The sequence below is a fragment of the Rhinatrema bivittatum genome, chromosome 15, assembly GCF_901001135.1.
Source record: "Rhinatrema bivittatum chromosome 15, aRhiBiv1.1, whole genome shotgun sequence".
In the NCBI taxonomy this organism is placed as follows: domain Eukaryota; kingdom Metazoa; phylum Chordata; class Amphibia; order Gymnophiona; family Rhinatrematidae; genus Rhinatrema; species Rhinatrema bivittatum.
The window spans coordinates 35722921-35748047 of NC_042629.1; the positions used below are offsets into that span (position 1 = coordinate 35722921).

Sequence of the window (25127 nt, forward strand, 5' to 3'; positions counted from 1 at the left end):
TTCCATTCCCCTTATCATTTTGGTAGCCCCTGCTGCACGTTCCATTCTCTCCAGGACAAATTTAATTAGGCATGTACATTAATGTACTTGTATCCTGGATTGGCCACTGTTCGCAGGATGCCGAGCTTGATGGACCCATGGGCTGATCTAATATGTACAAAGATCTTTTCCATCAGAGGTATCTTTCTAGGGCAGCTTATTTTTGGCATGTTGCATACTAACCATTCTGAACAGAAAACTTTTTTGGGACATTCATGCTGGGGGACTCTGCTGAATGGAATTCATTTTGTGTATATGCATACAGCTGTATATGTGAAGATTTTCCAGTCTTTGAGGTCAGAATAGGTTCCCCGGAAACAGTATTTCAAACAGCTAGCCCAGCATGGATCACCAATCAAGTGAAAGCTGTGTGAGTTTTCACATGTCTCATTCAGATTTTTTTTTTTTAACACCTTTGGCCCAGACAGTCAACTGGAGTGTATCATGCACCCCATCTCCATCCTCCACCTGTAGCAGGAACATTTTATGAAAACAAATGAACAGAATAAGGCACAGCAGGCCATACACTTCTGTAACATTCATTTCAATTTTTATTTAGGCCAGAGCCAATATAAAGGCATTTGTTTTTACAATACTTGATATCACAAAGGTCCTGTACTGCACTCATACTGAGTGCACAGTACAAGCTATAGAACTTCAACTTACATACAGCATGCTGGCTATATCTTTTTCATCCTTCAACTAGTCAGATTACAGCTTGCATGAACATTTTGGTTTGAGGCATGCAGGTACTAATAAAGATCCATGTTGCTAGCAACTGTCACCCTACTGCTGTGCTTTTTGAGTTGCACAAATGATCCACAGTATTTTGATATGTCTTGGTTTACTGAGGTACATGACCAGGGCATCTCTGAAAAGGTTCATCCCTTCCGTCAGAGATCCACTGAAGCACAGCATCCACCTGATAGAACAGGCTTTGCTGGTGGCTTGACATCTTGCCCAATATCAACCAGATTAGACCAAATTGTAGGGCTAGTACTTCAAGTACAGCTACTAGACTATGGAGTGCACCTTACTAGGACCGGATCTGAGCATACAATTGAGAATTGGCGACTCCCATTTGATTCCCCCTCGTGGCTAACAGGACTATGCTCCAGATAACCCTGTTTTACATCTCATGTAGTGGTAGAACACTAACAGTGCTGCATAAAGATTAGACAAAAGGCCATGGGTTTTGTATAAACAGATTTTGGCAGCACAAACTCAGACCATGCAGTGTCAACCCAACAAGTTTGTTCAGTTCTTGGGGAGACAGTTGCATCACACAGGCTAAAATATTTAATGGGATGGCATGCTCCAGCATCTGCTGTGGGGAGTACAGAAGTAGCAGCATATTCTGGTAACTTTCCAACCACAAGCATGTTAAGAGTGCTTCCCCACTCCTGGCCTTAAGGCTGGGCTTCCCAAACCCATCCTGATGACCCCACAGCCAGCTGGGCTTTCAGGATGCCCATCATGAATATGCATGAGAAATACACAGGAAACCCAGTTATGCAAATCTCAGGCCTATTCATGATGGGTATCCTGAAAACCCAGCTAGCTGTGGGATCACCAGAACAGGCTGGGAGAACCTTGCCCTGAGGCACTGTGTAGTAAAGGGCAGAGAGACACAGTCCTGTCAGGATATAATGCAGTCCATCCCAATACCTTTATTCTGTGTACAACAGCAGAAATGCAGGGAGCAGTCCACCCCACAGCATGCACATACCACCTCCTCCTTTGGAAGATTGTGCATCTTGTTATTGCACTTTTATGAAAAATAAACTGAAAACAGCAGTGCCTCTTACTTGTAGCAAATGTGTTATTTTGATGGGGATAGGGCAACACACTATAGATTTGGTGAATAATCTTAGTTCTTAAGATTCACTGCGCCAAGAAGATGCCACGACTCCCACCCCACCAAACGGGTGCCAAATTCCACCAAAATGTTACATGTTGCTTAAGTCTGAGGCATTGCACTGTCTTAGGGACTAGATGAATACAGGCAGAATGATCTTAAACCATTCCTATTCTAATTCCTACTTTAATCAAGATACCTGGCTCCCAGTCAAGGGCTGCCTATGCACAACACTGGCAGACTTCTCAGAATGCTTTTAAAATCTAGATAACAGCTAAATTCAGTTTATAGATTATAAATATATTCATTTCCATGGTTTGACTGTTCTATAGAAAGGAACATGTTAAGCCCTGGAAAACAAGTTCTCTGTGGAATGCATGCTTTATAAACAAATACATTTATGGGGTACCTGAAAGTACCAACCCCACCTCCCTCTCAGAAAAAAAAAACTTCACTAAAAGGTGTTCAGAGCATTGAGAAGCATTGATTTTTAACACTTCTGCCTATTCCCCCCTCAGATCTGATTTACATGCAGCAAGTAGGGGGTGCGATGAGAGGCAGATTGGTTGCAGTGCATTATTTCAATCTCCAACAGGATAGCAAGCATCAATTCTTCTGCCAGCCCAAAACAGCTTAAAAGTCATTTTCTCTTCCCCACTAACAAGAGATAGAGGGGGAAATGCTTCAGTTACCATGCTCCCCCAGGTTTTGCAATCCCTTCACCCTATATTGCCACAAAAGTACTTCTCACCGCACCTAACAAGCAGCACAAGCAGTTCAGGGTATCCCCCCCCCCCCCCATCCATCCGAACTCTGGCCAGCCGCTGCCCAATGGGTCACTAATGCTCCACCTTCTCCTCCCCCCTTTATGTACTAGCAGGAGTCAGGCAATCGGACAACAAAAGCCTTTATTCATACAGTTCAGCCAAACTGAAATGTGTAGTCGGAAGAACTATTTAAAACATTCATCCCAATTAATAAGGAAGCAACACAGCTGTGTGTGCCCAAACAAATACACAACCCAAAAAAAAGCATACGGGTATAATCCAACTTTATTTGTAAAAATCCAGATATAAAATGTATCTTTCGATTTCTTTCCTTTTACAAAACAAAAAGGCACATAAAAATGTTACTCCCATAGACTGAAGTGCTGGACACGCTGCCCAGCGTCCGACAAGCTCCCCACGCGGCTTTGTTCCTTCCTTCCAGGCCAGGATTTTGAGCTCAAAGGCTGAAGTACACAGAGGGGGAAACAGGAGGGAGGAGTGTTGTATGAAATGTTGAGACGTACAGCAGCCTTCAATAGTAAGTTTCCTTTTCCACCCAACCTGCAAAGAAAGGAGACATTTTAACGGCTAACATGACAAATCCCTGAAAAGCACGTTCAACGAGTCACTTCCCCCCCACCACGCTGGACAGCTTTCTAAAGCTTTTGGGTTTCATGTTTAACTATTAGGACACTAAGAGCATTCGTTTCAGGTATAAAATTTAGTCTAAACCAAATTATATTTGTAATAAACCTAGTTTTCTGTTGGGGCACAGCACTAGTGATTGGTAGGATTAGCAGCTGGGTAACCTTGGACAATTCTTCACATTAGAACAAATGCAATGCGTGGCTTCAAGCACAAGACTTGCTTCCTTTTGTACATAATGAAAAGTAGGACAGCACTTAAAAAGGCAGAGGCTAGGGTTTAAGCATAAGTACAGATACCTCCTTCAAAGCTTTGAAAGCAGTAAGGCAAAAGCCAGTTGACAGCATTTTGGATTATGGGGTTCAGGTATCTAAAAAAATACTGAAACCAACCCAGCCATTTTTTTTTTTTTTTTTGTAAAGGACTCCCATTCTCCTGCAATATCTTGGCACAAATGGGGGAACAAAAAACCCAAAAACACTTTTTTCTTACCACCAGGACTACGTCTGATAATCAGCTTTCGGACTTCATCATATATAAATATGAGTAAGGAATATGGGAAGGCACAGAACCACCATGAAGGCCTGTTGGAAGGAAAGAAAACACAAGCCTCATATGAACATATGCAATAGCACACGGTGCTGAATTCTGAAGTGTGACGAGCTTCAGACAGGTGGGCATGATTGCTAATAATGCCCAGCTACATTTATACTGTATCATCTTGTGTATAAATGCATGCACGAATGCAAGACACATGCAGAGATGTGACCTGCATAGCTGCTGAACCACAGGAGATTCTGAGATCTGTTACAGGCATCACTGGAGCAAACGGAGGTACTTCACATCAGTATTGCTCATAAAATCTTATGCCTTCAGACTATGCTTACTGTACATTTTAGGGAGCAAAGGTAGTCTGCAAAGGAAGCCAGGCACAAGCTTTGCTTCTGTTTTATGCTGTGCACTACAGTAGTGCAGTTTTACCACCAGGAAAAAAAAACACAACTTTGTAAACTTAAAAAAATGGGGAGCACTGCATTCTCTCATTCAGAGGTAGGTTCACATTCATATAAACAAGTTATGATCGATGGGCAAAAAAAACCACACACACTAGTAAGAGCTCCTCTGCTTTACTCTAGTGGTTGAAGTAGATTTGGACAAGTTCAGAACCCAAGGAGTGTTTTATGATGTCCTCTCAGAGAACACAAGGCTACAACACTTGAACATCTTTAAAGCAAAACACCCAACACATGGAGATTCTCAAAAATAGGATCAAAAGCAACTGATACAGACAGAGCCTGGCAAATTCTTGCCAGTGAATCGTACGTGGTCAAGTCTTGCCAGTATATTCACTACTGGCGGTGTTTGTACCAGTTACTTTTGATCCTATTTTTGAGGATCTCCATGTGCTGGGTTGCTTTGCTTTAAGAAACCGATGTCCTACAAGCAAACCGAAGTCATGTATGAGTTTAGAACAGGAGCGCTTACTGGTGGATTTCTTTGCTCAGTTATCACAGCTTGTTTATGAATGATTTAAGTTCTAAAGCCCCTCCAAGTTGTCATATGGAAAATTTCTGATTTTATGATGTATTCCACTTATAAGATTAACCTAGCCTACACCCTGGTTAAGAGAGAACTGCACTACAAAGGAAGCTAATATTGGAACCACACCAGCAACTAGCATACAAACTGTCCAAGAGCAGAAGCTTGTGAGAATGGAGCACAGCAATGCAGTTCTGCTTTTAAAGCAGCACACTGCACACATCACCTTTTAATTCATGGCTGCAAAAGCAGCCACTGGGCATGAGAATCACTTTAGAACCAGCCATTCAAGAAGAGCAGGAAATAAAGAAGAATTCTGTTACTCGCCACAAACTATGGAGTGAGAAGCTTATTCTCTCTAGCACAGGGCTTCCCAAACCTGCCCTAGGTACCCCACAGCCAGTTGGGTTCTCAGGAATTTGCATGAGATACATTTGCATATTCCTTGTGGATCTCCTAGAGAGACTGGAAAGGCAGATGAAATGCTGGCAAGACCTGTAAATGAATGTAACCATGATATCTGAAAGTATATTGCTCAGGTTAAAAGTAAGCGCCGGGGGGGGGGAAGGGAAGAGGAGGAAGTCCAGTGTTTTACAACTGCTTTCCAGTTAACACAATGTTGTCAAAGCATACTCCAGTTTAGGGCCTGGGCTGCTGCTCACTAATGTGATTCGGTCTCTCTTTGTAAAAGTGGTTAAAGGAAATATTTGTTCCTGTAGTACTACAGATCAGTCCAGACTCCTTCCAGCAGATGGCGACAGAGAAAGTTTTACTGACACCATCACTTAACCTGGTGTGCCACCTGCAGTCCCTCAGAATTGACCTGTTCCCAAGCCAAGATGGAAGTGTATTCCAAAACACAACGTAACTTATCAAACATCTTCCGCCAAATGAGCAGGAGAAGGAACCACAATCTGAACAATCTTTATAACCATATAAGTCAATGTATAATCACCAGAGTCAGAATTAAAAAAAAAAAAAAAAAAGCCACAGATCGAGCAGACTCTCCAAACTCAGGTTGGACTGATCTGTGGTACTACAGGAATGAAAATTAGCAGGTAAGAACCAATTTTTTTTCCTTGTATGTACCCAGATTAGTCCAGATTCCTAGGATGTAGCAAAGCTTCCCGAAACCAGGTGGGACTGCAAGAGTCATAAGAACATGCCATGCTGGGTCAGACCAAGGGTCCATCAAGCCCAGCATCCTGTTTCCAACAGTGGCCAATCCAGGCCATAAGAACCTGGCAAACCCAAAAACTAAGTCTATTCCATGTTACCATTGCTAGTAATAGCAATGACTATTTTCTAAGTCAATTAATAGCAGGTAATGGATTTCTCCTCCAAGAACTTATCCAATCCTTTTTTAAACACAGCTATACTAACTGCACTAACCACATCCTCTGGCAACAAATTCCAGAGTTTAATTGTGCGTTGAGTGAAAAAGAACTCTCAGATTAGTTTTAAATGTGCCCCATGCTAACTTCATGGAGTGTCCCCTAGACCTATTATCCAAAGCTCGAAGCATGCTTTCACCAAAGTTCCTAAATTCTGGCGCCTGGACGTCCAGACGATAATGCCTGGAGAAAGTGTGCAATGACTTCCAAGTACCTGCCCTACATAATATCTTGCAGAGACACTGACATTCAGCCCAGGATATTGCTTGCGACAGAGTTAAGCGAGCTCTCAGACCCCGAGGCACTGACCGGGGAAAGGCTGAAGAGGTTAGAGCTGTTCAGCTTGGAGAAGAGACGGCTGAGGGGGGATATGATAGAGGTCATGAACGAGTAGATGTGACTCGGTTATTTACACTTTCGAATAATAGAAGGACTAGGGGGCATTCCATGAAGTTAGCAAGTAACACATTTAAGACTAATCTGAGAAAATTCTTTTTCACTCAACGCACAATAAAGCTCTGGAATTTGTTGCCAGAGAAGGTAGTTAGTGCAGTTAGTGTAGCTGGGTTCAAAAAAGGTTTGGATAAGTTCTTGGAGGAGAAGTCCATTAATGGCTATTAATCAATTTTACTTAGGGAATAGCCACTGCTATTAATTGCATCAGTAGCATGGGTTCTTCTTAGTGTTTGGGTAATTGCCAGGTTCTTGTGGCCTGGTTTTTGGCCTCTGTTGGAAACAGAATGCAGGGCTTGATGGACCCTTGGTCTGACCCAGCATGGCAATTTCTTATGTTCTTAAATGTATGCCAAAACTATGGCCTCTTTCAACCACCGCACTTTGGTTGCTTTTGGGGGCCTTCTGCCCCCTCTTTGCACCACTCAAGAGAATGAAAAGATGATCAGACACTCTAAAGCTAATAGTGACCTTCAGATACCGCAACAGTGCTTGCTTTACATCCATACACCTCAACTCCTTATCCAAAAGGAACCGTTCTATCCAGATTTGGAAAGGCTGGTAGCTGATTCAAGTGAAAGGACAAAACAACCTTTGGAAGAAAAGGCGGCATCGTACACAATAAGACACCAGAATCCGAAATCTTTAGGAAAGGATCTCTACATGAAAGCGCTTGTAGCTCCGAAGTGCATCTAGCCGAACAAATTGCCACTAGAAAAACGACTTAAAGCAAGATCCTTCAAAGTCATCTTCCACAGCGGTTCAAACGGCGCCCCAAACCTCGCTTTAAGAACCAAGTTTAGGTGCCATGGGGACACACACTTTGTGCATCAGGGACACAAGGGTTTCACACCTCGCAGAAAGTGTACTACATCCAGGTGCTCAGCCAGCAGCAATCCATGCATCTTGCCTCTAAAGGCACCCCAAAGCGGCCACCTGGAGCCTTAAAGAATTAAAAGCCAAACCTTGTTGAAAAAGAGAAAATGTGGGCCACAGAAGCTTGAATTGGATCCATGCTGTGCTCTTTGCACCAAACCTTGAACACCTGCCACAGCCGCACATATGCCAAAGAGGTGGACTTTTGTTTGTAACATCCTCCAATAACCCTTTTCTCAGGCACCTCCTCTCAAAAGTTGAGCCGCGAAAGAAGCGATCTACCTGATCCAAAAATATGGGACCCTGGCACAGCAGGTTGGGGAGATGAGCCAGACATAGTGGGCCGTCCACTGCGAGATTGACTAGTTCTGCGAACCACAGCCGTTGAGGCCATTCCAGTGCCACCAGAACTACTTGCCCCAGATTAACTCTATTCTTTGCAATACCTTGCCCACCAGCGGCCATGGCAGGAACACATACAGGAGAATTCCCTATGGCCACAGAAGGACTAAAGCATAGACTCCATTCTGCCCTGTGCTCCTTTTTCGGCTGAAGAACCGCAGAGCCGTGTTGCCATGAGATCCATGCAAGGAACTACCCACCTGCAACGAATCAGGAGCATGACTTCCTCAGACAACTCCCACTCTCTGGGATCCAGCTGCTGATGACTAAGGAAATCCACCTGCATGTTTGTCCAACCCTGCTATAGAGGAAGCTGTCAGCATCTCCAGATGGCACTCTGCCCAGTGGACTAAATCCTGGGCCTCTTGATACCACCCAGCCAATTGATTTAAGCCATCATCATCACATTGTCCGACAAGAGGAAGGAAGGCCTGCAACACCAGACATACCGTTCTCATCTCTAGATGGTTGGACCATGATGTTTCCTCCGGAAACCAGTGCCCCTGTGCCACTTGAGTCTAACAGTCCCCCAACCGGAGAGGCTGGCATCAGTTGTGACTATCATCCAACTCGGGGCCTTCAAGGCCATCCCGCAGCCCAAATTGTCCCGACACAGCCACCAATCCAGACTCAATCTGGCGCTTTCCATAAGAGGCAGTAGATGAAATTGTTCAGATGCAGGTTCCACTTAGAGAGCAAGGCCGACTAAAGTGGCCTCATATGAGCAAACGCCCAAGGGATAATTCCAAAGTGGAAGCCATAGACCCAAGTACCTGCAGATAATCCCAGACTCTGGGAACTGCATTGTTTAGCAATCTGTCAATCTGTCCCTGGATCTTGACAATCTGTTCCTCTAAGAAAAACTCAAGCCTGGTGTCAAAACGTGCTCCCAGGAATTCCAGAACTTGAGACGGCACCAGCTATGAACCCAGCCCAGGGACCAAACAATGCATTACTACTGTCACTGCCCGATGACAAAAGGTCTTCTAACTTTGCCTGAAATCAACCAGTCGTCCAAATATGGGTGAACCAGGACGCTCTCCTGCTTAAGAACTCCTGCCACTATGACCATCACCTTTATAAAGATCCTTGGTGCTGTTGCAACCCAAAAGGCAGGGTGCAAAACTGAAAATGATGTCAAAGGATCATAAACCCGAGAAACCTTTGATCCAGATAAATTGGAATGTGGAGATATGCCTCTGTCAAATCCAGAGAAACCAAAAACTCCCCTTTGCGCACTGCAGCGATCACCGACCTCAACGTTTCCATCCAAAAATGAGGTACCTTGATAGCCACATTCACCTTCTTTAAATCCAGAATCGGATGAAAGGCATCACAAACATAAATGGAATACCTTCCTGTTGCCTGCTCCTCAATGATACTGGAATAATGACCCCCAACAGACTGACAATTTCTTGAACCACACGTCTTTTCTGCTCGAAGTGCAAGGGGACCTTATGAACAAATCCTTTAATGGACGTGCAAATTCTAAAGTGTTACTGTGCTCTAACACTTAGGACCCACTGATCAAACATGATCTTGGCCCACTGAGAAAAAAAGCATTTTCCAACCTCCAATTTTTGGAACGGAGAAGCGGGCCGGCCTCGCTTTATTGGGAAGACTTGGAACCGGGGGCCCCCTGACTGGTACCATTTCTGGTTGGTCTCCAGCCTCGAAAGGACCGATTCCAAGACTGCTGCCTCCCAGCACCTTGTCTCTGACCTCCTTCCAAAGGACGAGACTGCCGGGAACGAGCTCATGCCGAAGAGAAACATCTGCAGACTTCTGGCTTGTCTTCTGGAAGCTTGTGTCCTTGGGTCTCTGAGAAGCTTCACAAGCTCAGAGTCCTCACCAAAAATCAGCTTAAAGGGAAGAGACCCCAGCTGAGACTTAGACCAAACATCCATAGACCAGTTCCTTAACCACAGAAGCAGTCTAGCAGATTCCACAGATATTATAGATTGAGAGGAAGAGCGTATGAGATCGTTCAAAATATCCGCACAGTAGGTCACCACAGCTTCCAGTCTCTCGGCTTGCTTTGTGTCCTCCGGGGATAGCCACCCATCAGATCACAATTGCCATATGCAGCACAATCCAGCCCGGAGCATAAAACTTCTATATACAGCAGCGTGAACGCCCAATGCTGATACCTCAAAAATCTTGAGGTGTACTTCCAAATTCCTATCCTGAATATGCTTAAGCACTGCTGATCCCGCCACTGGAATTGTTTTAGTCACTGCTGAAACCAAAGCATCCACCTTCAGTGTCTTCTGGCAATGGATCAACTTCTCCATGGCTCTGCCAACCTTCAAACCTGTATCTGGAGTCTCCCATTCCTGAAGCACTAATTCCTTCACTGACTTGTGGAAGGGGCAACACCTTCGCTGGCCCCTTCAAAGCCCTGCATGACCTGATCCACTCCCTCGTGGTCCGAATTAGCCTGGGATTCTTTAATACCCAGTTCCTTTAGGACATGGTATTATGGGCCAGAACTCCTCCCGGCGAAAAAGATCACTTTTAGAACATCTCCATCCACCCAAACATTATCAGGGTCCATGCTGATAACGTGAGGATCCAGCCCTGATGGATCTCCAGCCCGAGGATCATCATTCTCCGAGCTATCATCTGCATTTCCCCAAATGCAACTGTCATGCCAGCATTCTCTGAATTCTGGTCGCCCCACCAAGAGCCAAATGAGGCCTCTTGGCCAGAACTGGCTCCTGCAGGTCCACTGACTTGGGAAGGTGACTTCCAGCCACCCTTCTAGCCAAAAAAGCCTTATGCATAATCAGAACAAAATCCAGGGAAAAATCCCGAGTTATTTGGATCCTGCTCCAGGAGGGCTTCCTCCTCCTCCCCAGCAGAGGATCCTGGGACCCCCAGGGCTCTGAGGGTCTTCGATCTGCCGGCAACAGTGGCAGGGCAGTGTCTTTGCAGGCCCTGTCAGTCATGGTAGCCAAAGATAAATGGCTGCTGTTCCCGCTGAAATCGGGCACAGACCTTTGGGCTGCTCGACTCCCTTTAAGCTCCCCGTGGAGGATTGCTGCCTGTCCGAGGCTCCCTTAGCGCTCCCAGATCTGCATTCTACCCAGAAACGCAGCAGGAGCAAGTGCCAGCAAGAGAAAGGCTGTGCACTGCCCACTACATGGCATGGCTGTGTAATTTTATTTTGTTTTTTTTTCTTTTAAAACCACCACACTAGTTCACCTGCAACCAATGCTGCAAGAACCAGCCTCAAGCGCGCCAGATGTCTCCAAAGCAGTACGCCGCAAAACCCAGCCGAAGCCCCCGATCAAAACAAAAACAAAATAAAAAACGGAGGCCTGTTCCAAGTTTTTTTTTTTTTTCAACTTTATACGAAAACTTCCCTTTAGCGGCTGCAGGCTCCGGCTGTCCACCTATAGGAGGGGAGAGGGAACTGGCCCCACCACAGTTATCTCCCCACTCAGCAGGTCAAAGATCCGGACAGACCCAGGAGTTCCCAACCCCTCTCCGCTCATCTGCTCCTCTACTTGAAAGGATGGCCCCTCTAGGACCTACCGACCTTCAAGGAGGGCTAAGTAGTCATCCTAATCCTGAAACTGCCTTTAAATTTCTAACTTTTCTTTTTTATATCTTCTCAGTCTGCAGGATTTGCACCACTTTCCATCTGCTGGACTGCAGGTGGCACAGTGTCAGTAAAACTGTCTATCTACTGGAAGGGAGGCAAAACCTAGGAGTCTGGACTGATCTGGGTAAGTACAGGGAATATAGATTAGAAATTACTGAAGGAAAAGAAAGTGGACGAACTACAATCCAGAAGAGTTGCAGTATGAAAGGCAGCATGGTTTTCAAGAGGCAGATCATGTCAAAAGAACCCCATTTCTGACTGGGGGACCTGAGAATTGGATCAAGGATGTGCATTGGATATGGTGTACTTGGATTTTAGCACAGCTTTTGATACTTTCCCATATAGAAAGATCATTAGGTACAAATATGGACAGATGCAATTCACCAAGAAGAAAATGGGGGTTAGTGAAGTGCCCTCAGAAGATTGATCCAGACACTGGTTCTGTTCAGTATGTGTGTAAGCGATATTGAGTTATCATGAAAAAAGCTAATTTTTTCATCTAACACTAAGAACTATAACAGAGTGGACCACCATGAGTATAGAGAATGAGATGTGATCTAAGAAAGCCTGAGGACTGGTGGAATACTTTGCAATTTGTGTATGGGAGCAGTATGCAAAATTGGTGAAGAACAGACCTGGGGGGGGGGGAAGTGTCAGATGATCTCAAGGTAGCAAAAAAGTGCGATAAGGCAGTGGCCAAAGTCAGAGGGATGTATAAGGAAAAACCACCCGGGGGTGGAAGCCTAATCTCAGAAAAGATGAAGCCAGAGATATTCCAGAGAAAAGCTACCAAAATAGTGTGGAGTTACCAAAGTCCTAACATGAGACTGAAAGACCTCAGTATGTTTATATCCTAAAAGACAGAGGAATATACTTACTACTCCTGAAAGTAACTCGCATTAAGCTGCCAATGAATAGGCATTATCTAAATACACCAATATGATATAAAACATTTAAAATGCCTGAAAGGTATTAATGCACAAGAAAAGCTTTTTCAATGGAAAGCAAGTCAAATCACGATATGAAGCTCCAAAAAGCAGTAGGCTCAAGTTCAGGACGTTTTCACACAGATCGGGAGGGCATCCTAGGCATCCATTCGGAGGTGGAAACAGAATTCCAAAATATCATGGGATAACTAGAGGATCCCCAGTGGCAAGAGAATAATGAAGCAGGGGGTAACCTGCATAAAGCAGAAGTTACAGCTGAGGAAACAGTTTTATATTCTGTCCAATATATTCTGATTTAGCTTCTATTTACCTATTTTAACTATGCTTGCTAGAACAAAAAAAAAAAAAAGGCAGTAAAGATTATAAACTAAATTGGACAGAGAATAAGACTCCGTTAATCTCCATACAGCCCAAAATAGCAATATGGCTGCACTGTGCTTCTTAGAATGCAAGAGGTTTCCTGCATGGAGCAGCAGTTACAACCCTAAGAGCCAAACGGGGGAAGCGAATGAGTGTTGGGCTCCAGATAGCAATTTGCACATGCATCTACCCAAAGCCAACAGACTGCATGGATCATTTTGGTCTATGACATCATTTACTAGGTCACTATGACCCAAGAGTCAAGTTCTGGCTTCAGAACTCAGGAATGCTAAAGACATTTGAATATTTCTTCGTGAGGCGCAGTACTAACCATAAAAAACTAAAAATAAGAGGATCAGCACACCTCTCCCACTCCTGCAGGTACGTACAGTACTTACTTAAGAGGGTACATCCTGAGGGCCACATCCATTCCAGGGCAGTAAGAGAGAAAGGCAGCAAGGGCGGTCTCCTCAAAGAGGCCAAAGATCAAGATCTTGTTCCTGTATGAAAGAGACGTTCATGAAGTCTTGTGTAAAGTGGCTGGAGTGCTACTTAAGTTCAATTCTAAATGCATTTAAATCTAAATTATCTCCAAGAAAACCTTTGGAAAAAAACCCCCAAGCCCAAATCATTTTGTTTAAAAAAAAAAAAAAAAAAAGACAAGACCCTTAATACTAGGTTCAAGTAAGTCAAAGGTCTGTTTTTTGCTGTGCATGTGCTAAAACACTCATTTAAGTAAGTTTGTATCACTAAACACAATGGGAAAGCGGTTTTTGTTTTGTTTTGTTTGCTTTCCTCCTGCTCTTTTGGGACTTCATGTTTGAGATCTGGTACCATAAGCCTTCACTTGCAATTACCCACAGATTATTTCCCTATTTTCTCTCTCCCTTCCAACTTACATTTGTCCAATTATTGTAGCAAGTCCTCAGCCAGGAAATAAAAATCATGGGCCCTAGATCCATCTCCTATGACCACCTCCCCACACCCCCAAGGGGCTGTGAACATTGCCTTTGCATTCCCCAGCCATGACCAACCTGAAGAGAGTCAAAACTGGAGCTAGGAAGGACTCAGTCCCTCTGCATGGCTACGCACAGCAGCCCATCCTGAGGAAATATTTTTCTAAAGCTAAACAAGTTATCCCATCACAGTATGCAGCTGAGGAGAAAGTGAAGCAGGGCTGCCTCTCAGACTCAGGTAAGCACTGGGCAAGCTTGCTTTGCTCTGGAGGAGATACTAACTTCATTCCCTGCTGGAAGACAGAGTTCCTTCTGGTCTTGCAGATAATCAAGTCTGCCCACTGTACCACCACGATACTGACGAAGAAGGAAGTATGGCAAGTGAACTCCACAATTTTTCTCTGCTCATAGGTCTGAAAGAAAGATGTTACAGGTCATGATTTTCATCATGTCCAAGCTGATCCTCTTACAATAATCTTGTTCTAGAGGGAGCACACAAAATGCCTGGCATTGGTCCTAGCTTAAATTGTTTATATAACACCAGGTCAAAGAAAACCATGAGATATGCATGGCAAAGACAGCAAAGTATCAAAGATGAAGTCAGCAAGAGATCTAGAACCCTTGGGGTAGAGGAGTCTAGTCCTGTCATCTACAACACTGAAGAAATACTGTGTTACTCTACATGTAACTTTACACAACAGCTACTCTAAATCCTCTTTATACTTTAAAAGGATGACCCAACATCAGTGATGATCTTTTCAGTGTTTAAGTGCTAGAACCCAAGTTACAGTGAAAGACCACATGACAGCACAGATACCAAGGCTCTCAATGTATTTCACAGTTTAGTTACAAATACTAAGAGGCAGATCCAAATCACCTATGCACCCACAGTGGGGTCACATTTTGATTTACTAGAAAGCCAAATTGTGGCTGTTTTTTGGTTTTTTTTAGGAAAGACGTTGGCATATACCTACTGCATACTAGACAAAGGAATGGACTGAATGCTGACCTACAAACGTTTGTAATTTTTCAATGAAATGCAAAATAATGAATGTGCGTCAGCTATTCTATGTAACACAGCTGTTTGACAGTAGAGGGAAATGCTTTTATAATTTCACGATCTGTGTGTGCGCACTCAATACCCTTTTCATAAGGCTCAGTTTGTTTCCTACCCATTGCTGTCCATAGCTATCCTCCACATCATTTGTCCATCTGTCGTCCCAATTGACTCTGATCCCCAGTAGAGTCCAAGGAAGGAATCCATTCTCTGCGAGGATGACAAAGTAAGTGAAGAAGCCACCGAGGGCCTGAATCATACCTGAAGAAAGAAGGAAATAAAACGTCACATTAAAGAATGCACAGGTTATTCACAAAGCAACAGAGAAGAATTTTTAAAGTGTCATTTGGGAATACTTAGAGATTGTCATTAGAACTTTGTCTGGCAGAATTCCTAATTAAAGGATAGATTCAATCCTTTGAATTTAATTTAAAGCCACATCTGAAAAGGTACCCAGTTCATAAGTTTGGGAATTCAGCACTCAAGAGTTGCAGCTACAGTGGCCACATGCTTTCACAGTTCAGACTGTTCCACATCCTCTCACTCTGCATGCTGTTAACTGTCAGATTGATAAAAAGTCTGCTTCCCCTTCCGCACAAGCTGACATTTGATTTCTATTATAGTAGTCTTTTACTAACAGGTGATAGAGTACAATAATCTTGGAAATACTTTCTGTACCCTTTAACCAGAGATCTAAGAGACAGTATTTGACAGGTAGAATTAAGCAAATTAGATTTATCAGTTCTAGACAGATTTTGAAGCAAATCCAATCCTTCCCAGTTTGTACAATTGCTGTTTTATAGTAAACAAATCTAGATTGAATTAAATGGGTGTTGTGTTCATTGCATTCATTTTATGAACAAGGTAATTTTCATGTTTGTTATACCAATATTACATCTTTAAGGATTTCAGTTTGTGAGTTTCAATCAAAAGAAGAATATGGCTGAGGGGGGATTATGATAGAGGTCTTTAAGATGAGAGGTCTTGAACAAGTAGATGTGAATCAGTTATTTACACTTTCGGTTAATAGAAGGACTAGGGGGCACTCCATGAAGTTAGCAAGTAGCACATTTAAGACTATCTGAGAAAATTCTCTCACTCAACGCAAAATTAAGCTCTAGAATTTGTTGCCAGAGGATGTGGTTAGTGCAGTTGGGTTCAAAAAAGGTTTGGATAAGTTCTGGGAGGAGAAGTCCATTAACGGCTATTAATCAAGTTACTTAGGGAATAGCCACTGCTATTAATTGCATCAGTAGCATGGGATCTTCTTGGTGTTTGGATAATTGCCAGGTTCTTGTGGCCTGCTTTGGCCTCTGTTGGAACCAGGATGCTGACCCAGCATGGCAATTTATGCTCTAATAGAAATGTCCTGAGCTTCTGATACGTCCTGCTTGACAAAACCGTGGACAGAGGATCAGGTGACCAGTTTGCACAGCAAAAGGTGTGCTACTGAAATTGAAGCTGTTCACATCTGACAAGCTTTCACTTTATTAGGGAGGTGAAATCCAGAATTAGCACAGCAGTAGGAAAGTCAGAGTGCCAGATGGAGAGGGTTTGCTTTAACTGCTAGACCTTACTTAGCTGGGTTGTAGGAAAGAGCAGTTGAAGATTTTCTGTAAGGCTTGGACCTTCCCAAATAAAATAAGAGCTCTTCTGCAGGCCAAGGTATTAAGAATTTGTTCAGCTTTATGGGAACGAGGTTTCGGAAAACACTGGTAATATGGAATGATTCAAAATGAAAGTGAGAAGCTACTTTAGGCAGAAACTTTGTATTCTCACTCCCATATTCTAAAAAAAAACACACAGTGCTTGTACTAAGGCCTGAAGCTCACTTGCTCTGCAGACTGAGGTTTCCAAGAAACAAGTTAAAGGCTCTAAACGAATACTATTACATTCAGACCCCACCGAGTAAGGGAGACTTTAATAGAAGAAAGATGGTAGAGATCTTGAATGAATTTCACTATGAAGTGCAAGAGACCAGCAGACTGAATGTTGATATGCCGCGATTGTGCTTAAATGGACTGAGAGTTAATCTTTAATCCCGATATATTGAAACTGAGCACATATTGGAGTGTTGAAGTCTAGCAATTTAAGATTCTCGTTTCGTGATGTTCCCTATTTTAAATTGTAGAAGGCCTTTATAGCTCTAAGTTAACTCTTACCTGTAAAAGGGATTTGCTTGCTCTACTTTGCTTTCAATATCCATGCCATGAGTGCTAGAAACAAGGTTTATATGAAGTGACATTGTATTGTCTCAAGGAAGCTTATTTTATTTATATTCTGCTTTTCAAGCAATTCAAAGGATTACATTCAGGTACTCCAGGTATTTCCCTCTCCCCAGAGGGCTTACAATCTAAATTTGTACCTGAGGCAATGGAGGGTGAAGTGACTTGCCCAAGGTCACAAGAAGCAGCAGTGGGATTTGAACCACGGATTCTCTGCTCTAACCACTAGGCCACTCCTATTTTTAGTAGAAAAGGGTTGAGCAGCTGCTAGCCTTTAAAGCCTGAATGGGTGATTAGGAGCTTCTTTCCCCTTTGTCTTAAGGCTGTTTTGATATGAAAGATATCGGCGGGAAAGCTAGGGCATCGAGTTTTTGTCTTTTCTAGCAGTTTAGTGAAAGTCTGAAGTTGAACAGGGCTGCTTGCAGCATTCTCTAGAGCTGAACAAGGATAGACACACCCTTTTTGTGAGGCTGCAGTTGACTCAAAGAATCCACTAAAACGGTTTTTCCCTGGAAAATGAATATCATTCAAATATATTTTCCTTAAGATCACTTAATTCCAAACTTTTACATGATTCTTGGCATTTAAGAATGTTTGCCCTTGCTTAGGTAGTACATTGCTAGCTGATTGTCCATTTGGCTTTGGACTATTGCTCAAATACTAGGAAGCTTTGAAAATGACTTAATTCCAGGTGGGGTGTGTGTGTGTGATCCCGGCTTCCAAGTAGTCTAAGCAAAGGGTGTGACATGGCTGCCACATGGCTCAACATTTCCAGCAAAGTTCTGACTGATTGTGATGGCCAGCTGGTTAGGGTGGTCATTCTTTGTGGAAGGCTTGGCCCTTTTTGGTATCTGCTGGGATTTCTGGACCTTCACTATCCCAGTGTGTGGCAGGTGTGACACTAACAGGAAGTGGTTAAGCACTCCTTTCAAGGATCTGCTCAATGTAAACTAGTTACCTTAGGGGGAAAACTAAAAATTGAACTGTTTCTGACTAGAACAGCCACAACTGCTAGGCACTTTAATATTTTGGGGGCTACTACTAGGCCAAGAGGAAGAACCTAGTATTAATGATGATTTTCTGATACCATGAAACAGGTACTTTCTGTGATTGATGTATTTGTAAATATGCTTATAAGTCATCCTTCAGATCCAAGACTGTCAATCATGTCTTCTCAATAAGGAAAGATGATGCTGAGGGAATTCATCTTGAACTTCTATGAGAAGCATGTTTAGGTTTCTCAAGTCCAGAATCAAGAGGAGGCAACCTAACTTTTTGGGATAAGAAAATATCTGAAGTACCACCCTTTGTCTATAGCCTTTGCTGTTAATACAGAGGCTACCTCTACTCTCAGAACAGTAATTGGTCTGAAAAAAAAAAAATAAGGGTGTGGAGTAGTGAGGAGAGGTAGAGCTTGAAAGTTCAGGCCATATCCCAGGTGAATTAGCTTGAACCCAAAAGTCCATGATAAAAAAATTGAAGCCTCCCCCCACTAGAAGAGCTTCTAGGAAAGAGGATAACTGTCAAAACCTGGAATTGTTGAGCAGATCTCTATCCCTGGACAAATGTGTTGGGAGTTGCTGCTGCTGTTGGGGGTTTCATCTAGTACCCCGCCTGCAGGGGATAATAGTATTAATTTCCGAAGGGCAGTGGTTGCTGTTTTCTAAAAAAGAATGCTGTTGAAATTTGCAAGTGAAGCAGTGGATCTTTTGTGAGGTACACTGCTTTTTTCACTTTGTCCCCAAATAAATTAATTGCCAGGACAAAGGTGTCTGCCAGCTTGCCATACATGTTTTCAGAGGCCTGAGGCTTTTAAGCAAAGCCACTCCTGCTTCTATAGCTATGGCTTTATCATAATCATAAGCTGAACTAAAGGCTTTGTGCATCTGTCTGCTTCACTTGTCTTGTGGGTCCAACAGAAGAATAGCTGAGATGACTTTTTATGAATATTGTACACATGCTGGACCATAATTGTTACATCCCCAATTGAGACATCTTTCTCCCAGTAGTATTCAGCAGTCTGGTATCTTTCCTAGTGGCATACTGGCAACGTGTTTTAGATTTCTTAGCTATCTTTAAAGGCAGATTCCATCACTATAGATTCATGAGGAAAATGGGACAATGTTCTGAGCATAGCTGGACACATTTTAAGTCATGTCTCCTAGGTGGCTCTAGTAAAGGTTCTGTGGGCAACCCTGTTGACACCTCAAAAGAATGACAGTGTCAGACAAAAGAGAATCACTGGCAGTCTGAGATTAGGAGAGAAGATTCCCTTAAAAATATAGATCCGATTTCTCTCGCGCAAAACTATAGTCTGTGCTGAAAAGTTTCGGAGCCACAGTCTTCAATGGCAACAGTGCCAGTGTCTCTGGGAGACAGCAGTCTAAATTCTGCCCATGCGACTGCCTGAGACCTAGTGGAATGAGCTCTTATCTGAGAAGGTAATTGCTATCCAGCCTCCACAAAGGCCCCCGTGACCACCTCCTTAATCCAGCAAGCTGGTTCGCCCTGCTTCCTTCCACCGGTGGGAGGCACAGGGGGGTCTCCACACCATGGACACCTGGGTCAATCTGGAACTACAGTAGGATTAGTCCCCTGTGGCATTTGATTCTGTGAATGACCCTGTCCAGCAGGGGCCATGGAGGGCAGGCATATAGCAACTCGTCTTCTGGCCATATCTGGACGAAAGTGTCAATTCCCAGGGACCAAGGATCTCTTCTGTGACTGAAGAACTGAGGAACCTTCGCACTGTGAGATGTGGCCAGCAGGTCAATTGATGGGAGGCCCCAGCAATCTAGCAGTTGAAACGCTTTGGTCAACAACCCCTACTCTCCTGGATCCAGACTCTCCCTGCATAGAAGTCTGCTCTGACCTTGTCTTTTCTTGCGATGTTGGAGGCTGAGATCATATGTAGCTGTACTTCCGCCCACTCCATAAGGGAAGTCTCTCTCCTGTGACACTTTCTAGCTTTAGTTCCTCCCTGGTGGTTGATGTAGGCTACTGTCGTTGCATTGTCTGACATTATGCGGACCGCTTGACCCTGGAGTCTGTGGGCTGAACTGTAAACACATCATCTGGCTGCTCGGGCTTCCAGGCAATTGATGTTCCAGAGGGCCTCTTTCCATCCACATCCCTGGGCCATCAGCTCCTGGCAGCGAGCTCCCCAGCCCTTCGGAGACTCACATCTGTTGTGAGAACCAGCCAATTCGGAGGACAGGGGCATGCCCCGGCTCGAATGAGCTTCCTGCAACCACCACTCCATCGGTAAGTGAAGATGAACCTTACAGTTGAGACTGCGGGTTCCAATGGGTTAGCAGAGAACGTTGAAGTGGATGCATATGTGCCCTCACCCACGGCACTAATTCCAGGGTTGCCAGAGGACTGAGATAGCGCCACACCATTAGGCACAGCATGTTCATCAATTGATGCACCTGGTACAGCAACTTCTGTATCCGTGTGGTCGGAAGAAAGACCTTGCCTCGCCTGGTGTTGAACTGGACTCTCAGATACTTCAAGGACTGGGAAGGCTTGAGGCTGCACTTGCCAGGTTTACTACCCAACCGAGTTCCTGTAACATGGAGACCAACCTCCCTGTTGGTCACCAGGAGGGCTCTCTTCCATGGACTTGGCTCAGATCAGCCAATCATCCAGTATGGGTGCACCAGGATTCAGTCTTTCCTCAGTGCTGCCGCCACAGCCACTATAATCTTGGGAAATGTTCTGGGATGGTGGCTAGGCCAAAGGGTAGTGCCTGAAACTGAATGTCAACCCAGTACTGCAAAACGTAGGAAACTGTTCTTAAGATTGGAATAGGTAGGCTCTGTTAGGTCCAGGGATGTTAGGAATTCTTCCAATTGTACTGCCATCATCATGGAGCATAAGGTTTCCATGTGAAAATGTGTCACTCACAGGTGATGGATGACTCCTGAGGTCCAGGATGAGGCAAAAGGAACCTTCCTTTTTGGGTACAACAAAATGAATGGAACACCATCCCGCATTTCCTGGAGCATAGGTACTAGGATCACAGCCCTCATCCTGAGGAGCCTTAGAAGTGTAATCTCCACTGTCTGCTTCTTGTGCTGGAAGTGGCAAAGACATGAATACATCCCAAGGAGTGCTGTGTATGCTTCTTGTATGATTTCCAGTATCCATTGTCCGAAGTGATCGTCCCATCTTTGGTGAAAGACAGATGACCCCCTATCTCCTCGCCCTGAAGGTGAGTTGGTAAAATTTAATTGGGGAGGGGGGGTTCAGGATGTGCCTGAACCCAATCCTGCCCCTCTCTTGGTACGAAAGGACTGAGACCTCCCAAGGGGTTGAGATCTCTGAAATGCTGAATTTCTGTAGGGGCAAAAAAATGCTGGGAACCCCTGGAACAAATGGCGAGGGGTGCTGTAACTGCTTCCTCTTATCTTCTGATAACTGGGGAACTGGAGATTCACCCTATTTACTGGCCAGCTTTTCCAGCTCCTTCCCAAATAGAAGTGATCCTTTAAAGGGCATTTTTGTAATATTGCATCAGCTGACCAATTCCGCAGCCATAGCTGTCTGGCCGCCACCACTGAGACCACTCCTCTGGCTGAAGTACGGACTAAATTAGAGCCTGCATCTGCTAAAAAGGCGGCATTTCAAACTTCTACGTGTAGAGATGCGCCCGACCATATGCACACCCCGTCTTATGGAGGGCAATACGGCATGCAAAGAAATGTGGGCAAGATGGCACCGCTGCAGCCTACCACACAGTGTGCAGACCAAGCCTACACTGGGGCCTAGCCTGCCTGGAAGCCCAAATCCCCTTACCCCAGCAGGAGAGGGAACGATGCGGTACAGCACACCAAGCATGGAGACAGAGGAAAGTCCTACTGAAAATCCCTCTAATCGTCTGAATCAGAAGGTAAGTCTTCCCTTTTTTTTTTTTTTTAAACTTGGGCTCAGCGTTTACCGGCTGAAGACAGTGACTGTCTCCGGCTGCGGGGGTAGAGGGCTCCAGCTGTCACCTCCACACTCTGCTTCCTGCACCCACTGCCTTTCAGCTGCCTAAGCAGCAAAGTCCACACCAGGAACTGGCTTTCTGGACCAAGGCACACCTCTGAGGGATCTTGGAAATTGCCTCAGGAATTCTCAGTTGGGGGAGGGACCTTTAGTTATCACTGCAGGAGAATGGGACTATTTTCTCCTTCCAAAAAGTACAGCAATCCTCATAGGGAGCGGAACGTCCACCATCTGCTAGAGACAGAGAATATTGGAGGGCTAAGGTCATGGCAGGGGTGTATGTACTGTGATGTCAGCTTTGCAGCCTTACTCTGTCTCCATCTGCTGGCAGGTGAGCACATGAGTCCATATGGCTACATGCTAGGAAAGCATTTTATTTACAGCATTATCTTGGGGCCCAGAGCTCCACAGAACTTACCTATTCCTCACAGACATGATCCTGGTATGTGGACTGAATCATATGCTAAGAAATCCTAAGGTTCCGTATAGTCCCTAGTGACTGATCTTTTCTCACCTCCTGCAGTGGGTTGCAAGAGTGACATCATAGTGAGAGTTCTGCTGCAGTTACCTTGAAGGGACCTCTTGTCTTTACAAGTCAAGCATTGAAAGTTGCTTCCCCCGCCTTTTTTTCCCCCCCCTTTGGCAGGCAAATTCTTCCTTGAAAAGATCCTCATTCCCCCACACTGGGTCTGTCTTTAAGGAGAACACACACTATGCACAGTTTAAGACCGATTCACTACCTGTAATCTAGTGAGCTGCAGCAGCCTGCTACGCCACATTTTCTAGAGGAAAGGAGTAAGGAGCAAGTGCACCGCTGACAGTAAACTGATAAAATTAACATTGGAGAATCAGATCTTAGGCATGTGGTTTAAGAAGCGGGAATCCCTATAGCCCATTTCCAAGGAATTCCTGCTGAAAGCAAAACAAAATGAGGTTGAATCCAGCACAGGTTTGAAAGCTGCGATCAGTAGCATTAATAGTCAAGACTTCAACCCTGACTGGTGCTACTGCATACAAGAATCAGCACAAGGTTTAGACAACCCCTTTTTCCATCTGTTTCCATGTAGCCAAGATATGCACACATTTTTCTACCGAGAGCAAGAAATGTAAGGTGAATTGGAAACCTGAATCCATGTTTTCAATAAATTTATATCACCTAGACCACCACTGAGCAGGTTTGGAACCAGGAGCCACTGGAACCTCCAGTCTGGAGTAAAGTGGTTTGCAAGGAACTAATTCCTGGTCCCTAAGGACCCTGAAGACCTTTATCTTCTACCCCATTCAAGATAGACACGGAAATGGACTCAGGGGTGGGCACTAGTCTCAGAACCCCACCTTCCCCCCCCCATAGTGGGGACACAAGATAAAGCAAATGCAAACCCCTCTCAATGTCCACATTATCCATCTGGGCGCGAAGTACTGAGGCTGGTTAACAGGATATTTACACCCAGTGAAACGCACACAGTCCGTGCTCCATTCTAACAGAATAGTTCAATGGTGCAGCCATCTTTTAAGAGCATGTCCCTTTCTCATATACTCTCTCATGGCTTCATGGAAGATGCCACTACTCCTCTGCCCCCCACCCCCTGCGTTTCACTCACTATGAAGGTGAGTGAGTTAATAGCGCCAGTGGCTCTAGCAGATCAAATCTGCAAACAAGAGAACAGCTCCAGCCCTCATACTAAGAACGTCCTCCCAAGAGGGGTAGTTGAAATGACGAGACCTTGACCAAGTAAAGCAGAGGTTGCCAGATATCTGAACAATCACCACTTACAAATTAAAGTATACCAGATATTGCCTGTAACCCTGTCACCATACAAAAGATGAGAACACAATATAACTGATACCGATGAATACCACAGAAACTGCGTTCGCATATAAATCAATAAACAAACAGGGGAGGGTAGGACAGGGTACACTGCTTACCAATTTGCCCATATGCCATGCTAATCAGTCTCTCGTTCACCAGTTTATCTGTCTTGGGGTTTCTAGGTTGTCTTTTCATAATGTCACTCTCTGCTTGTTCATAAGCCAAGGAGATAGCAGGAACCTTGGTAAGAAAGAAAAACAACAAAATATCAGAGAGCATGTTTACCATGCTTGTTCTGAGGTAACTGAAAAAGGGGAAGATAGCAGTGGAAATCCAATTTTTCCCTTTAATTTAATATCTGAACACAGGATTACCAACTAATTACTCTATACATAAGATAGGTATATTTCCCCATCTCGATCGTATCAGGATTTCACATGTCAACTCAAACAGAAACGTGACAGCAGAAGGTATGTAAGGCCTAACTATAGTCTGTCTAACTAATTGAGCTTTATAATTCCCATCACTTCCCTAGCGATCTCCTGCATTTATCCCATGCTTTCTTGAATTCAGTTACTGTTTTTGTCTCCATCTCTGAATCCACCCTCATTCTAGAATCTTCTTTGTTGAAAGAGGCTCACCTCCTATGAATAGAAACCTTTGAGGTATTTAAATGTTTCCATCATATCTGTTAGAGACTGGTTTGGGTTTTTTTGTAAAAACCTAAACTGGTTCATGACCACAGGTTTTGCACCACCTCCATCTCCTGGAGACAGAAATACTGAAGAGAAGCAGGTGGCACACCGGTTTAAGAGGGGGTGCTCTCAAAGCTTCTCTGTCTCCATCTGCTGGAATGGAGGCAAAACCCAGCAGTCTGGACTGATCCGGGTACGTACAGGGAACTACATGTTTCCATCATATCTCCCTAATCTCCCCTTTCCCTCTAGGGATCTTCAAATCTATCTCCATATGCTTTAATGAAGACCACTGACCATTATAGTAGTCACCCTCTGGACTGACTCCATCCTGTTTATAGCCTTTTGAAGGTGCGGTCTCCAGAACTGTACACAGTATTCCAAGTGAGGTCTCACTAGGGACCTAATACAGGGAGCAATATCACCTCCATTCCTCTCCTAGTGCATCCAAGCATCTTTCAGGCTTTGGCAGTCACGTTATCCACCTGTTTGGCCATCTTAA

General features: G+C 44.3%; 1 protein-coding gene across 1 annotated transcript in view; it reads right to left on the reverse strand.

The window, feature by feature from the left end:
- Positions 1 to 572: 572 nt before the first annotated feature.
- The window catches only part of ATP1A1 (ATPase Na+/K+ transporting subunit alpha 1), a 99353-nt gene continuing 74798 nt past the window's right edge, over positions 573 to 25127 (reverse strand). The window contains exons 18-23 of the mRNA XM_029578591.1: positions 24047 to 24170; positions 15019 to 15164; positions 14129 to 14259; positions 13289 to 13390; positions 3802 to 3893; positions 573 to 3225 (exon numbers count right to left, since the gene is read on the reverse strand). Coding sequence (XP_029434451.1) covers positions 3197 to 3225; positions 3802 to 3893; positions 13289 to 13390; positions 14129 to 14259; positions 15019 to 15164; positions 24047 to 24170 — 624 coding nt within the window. The 3' untranslated portion in view covers positions 573 to 3196. The remainder of the gene's footprint in view (positions 3226 to 3801; positions 3894 to 13288; positions 13391 to 14128; positions 14260 to 15018; positions 15165 to 24046; positions 24171 to 25127) is intronic.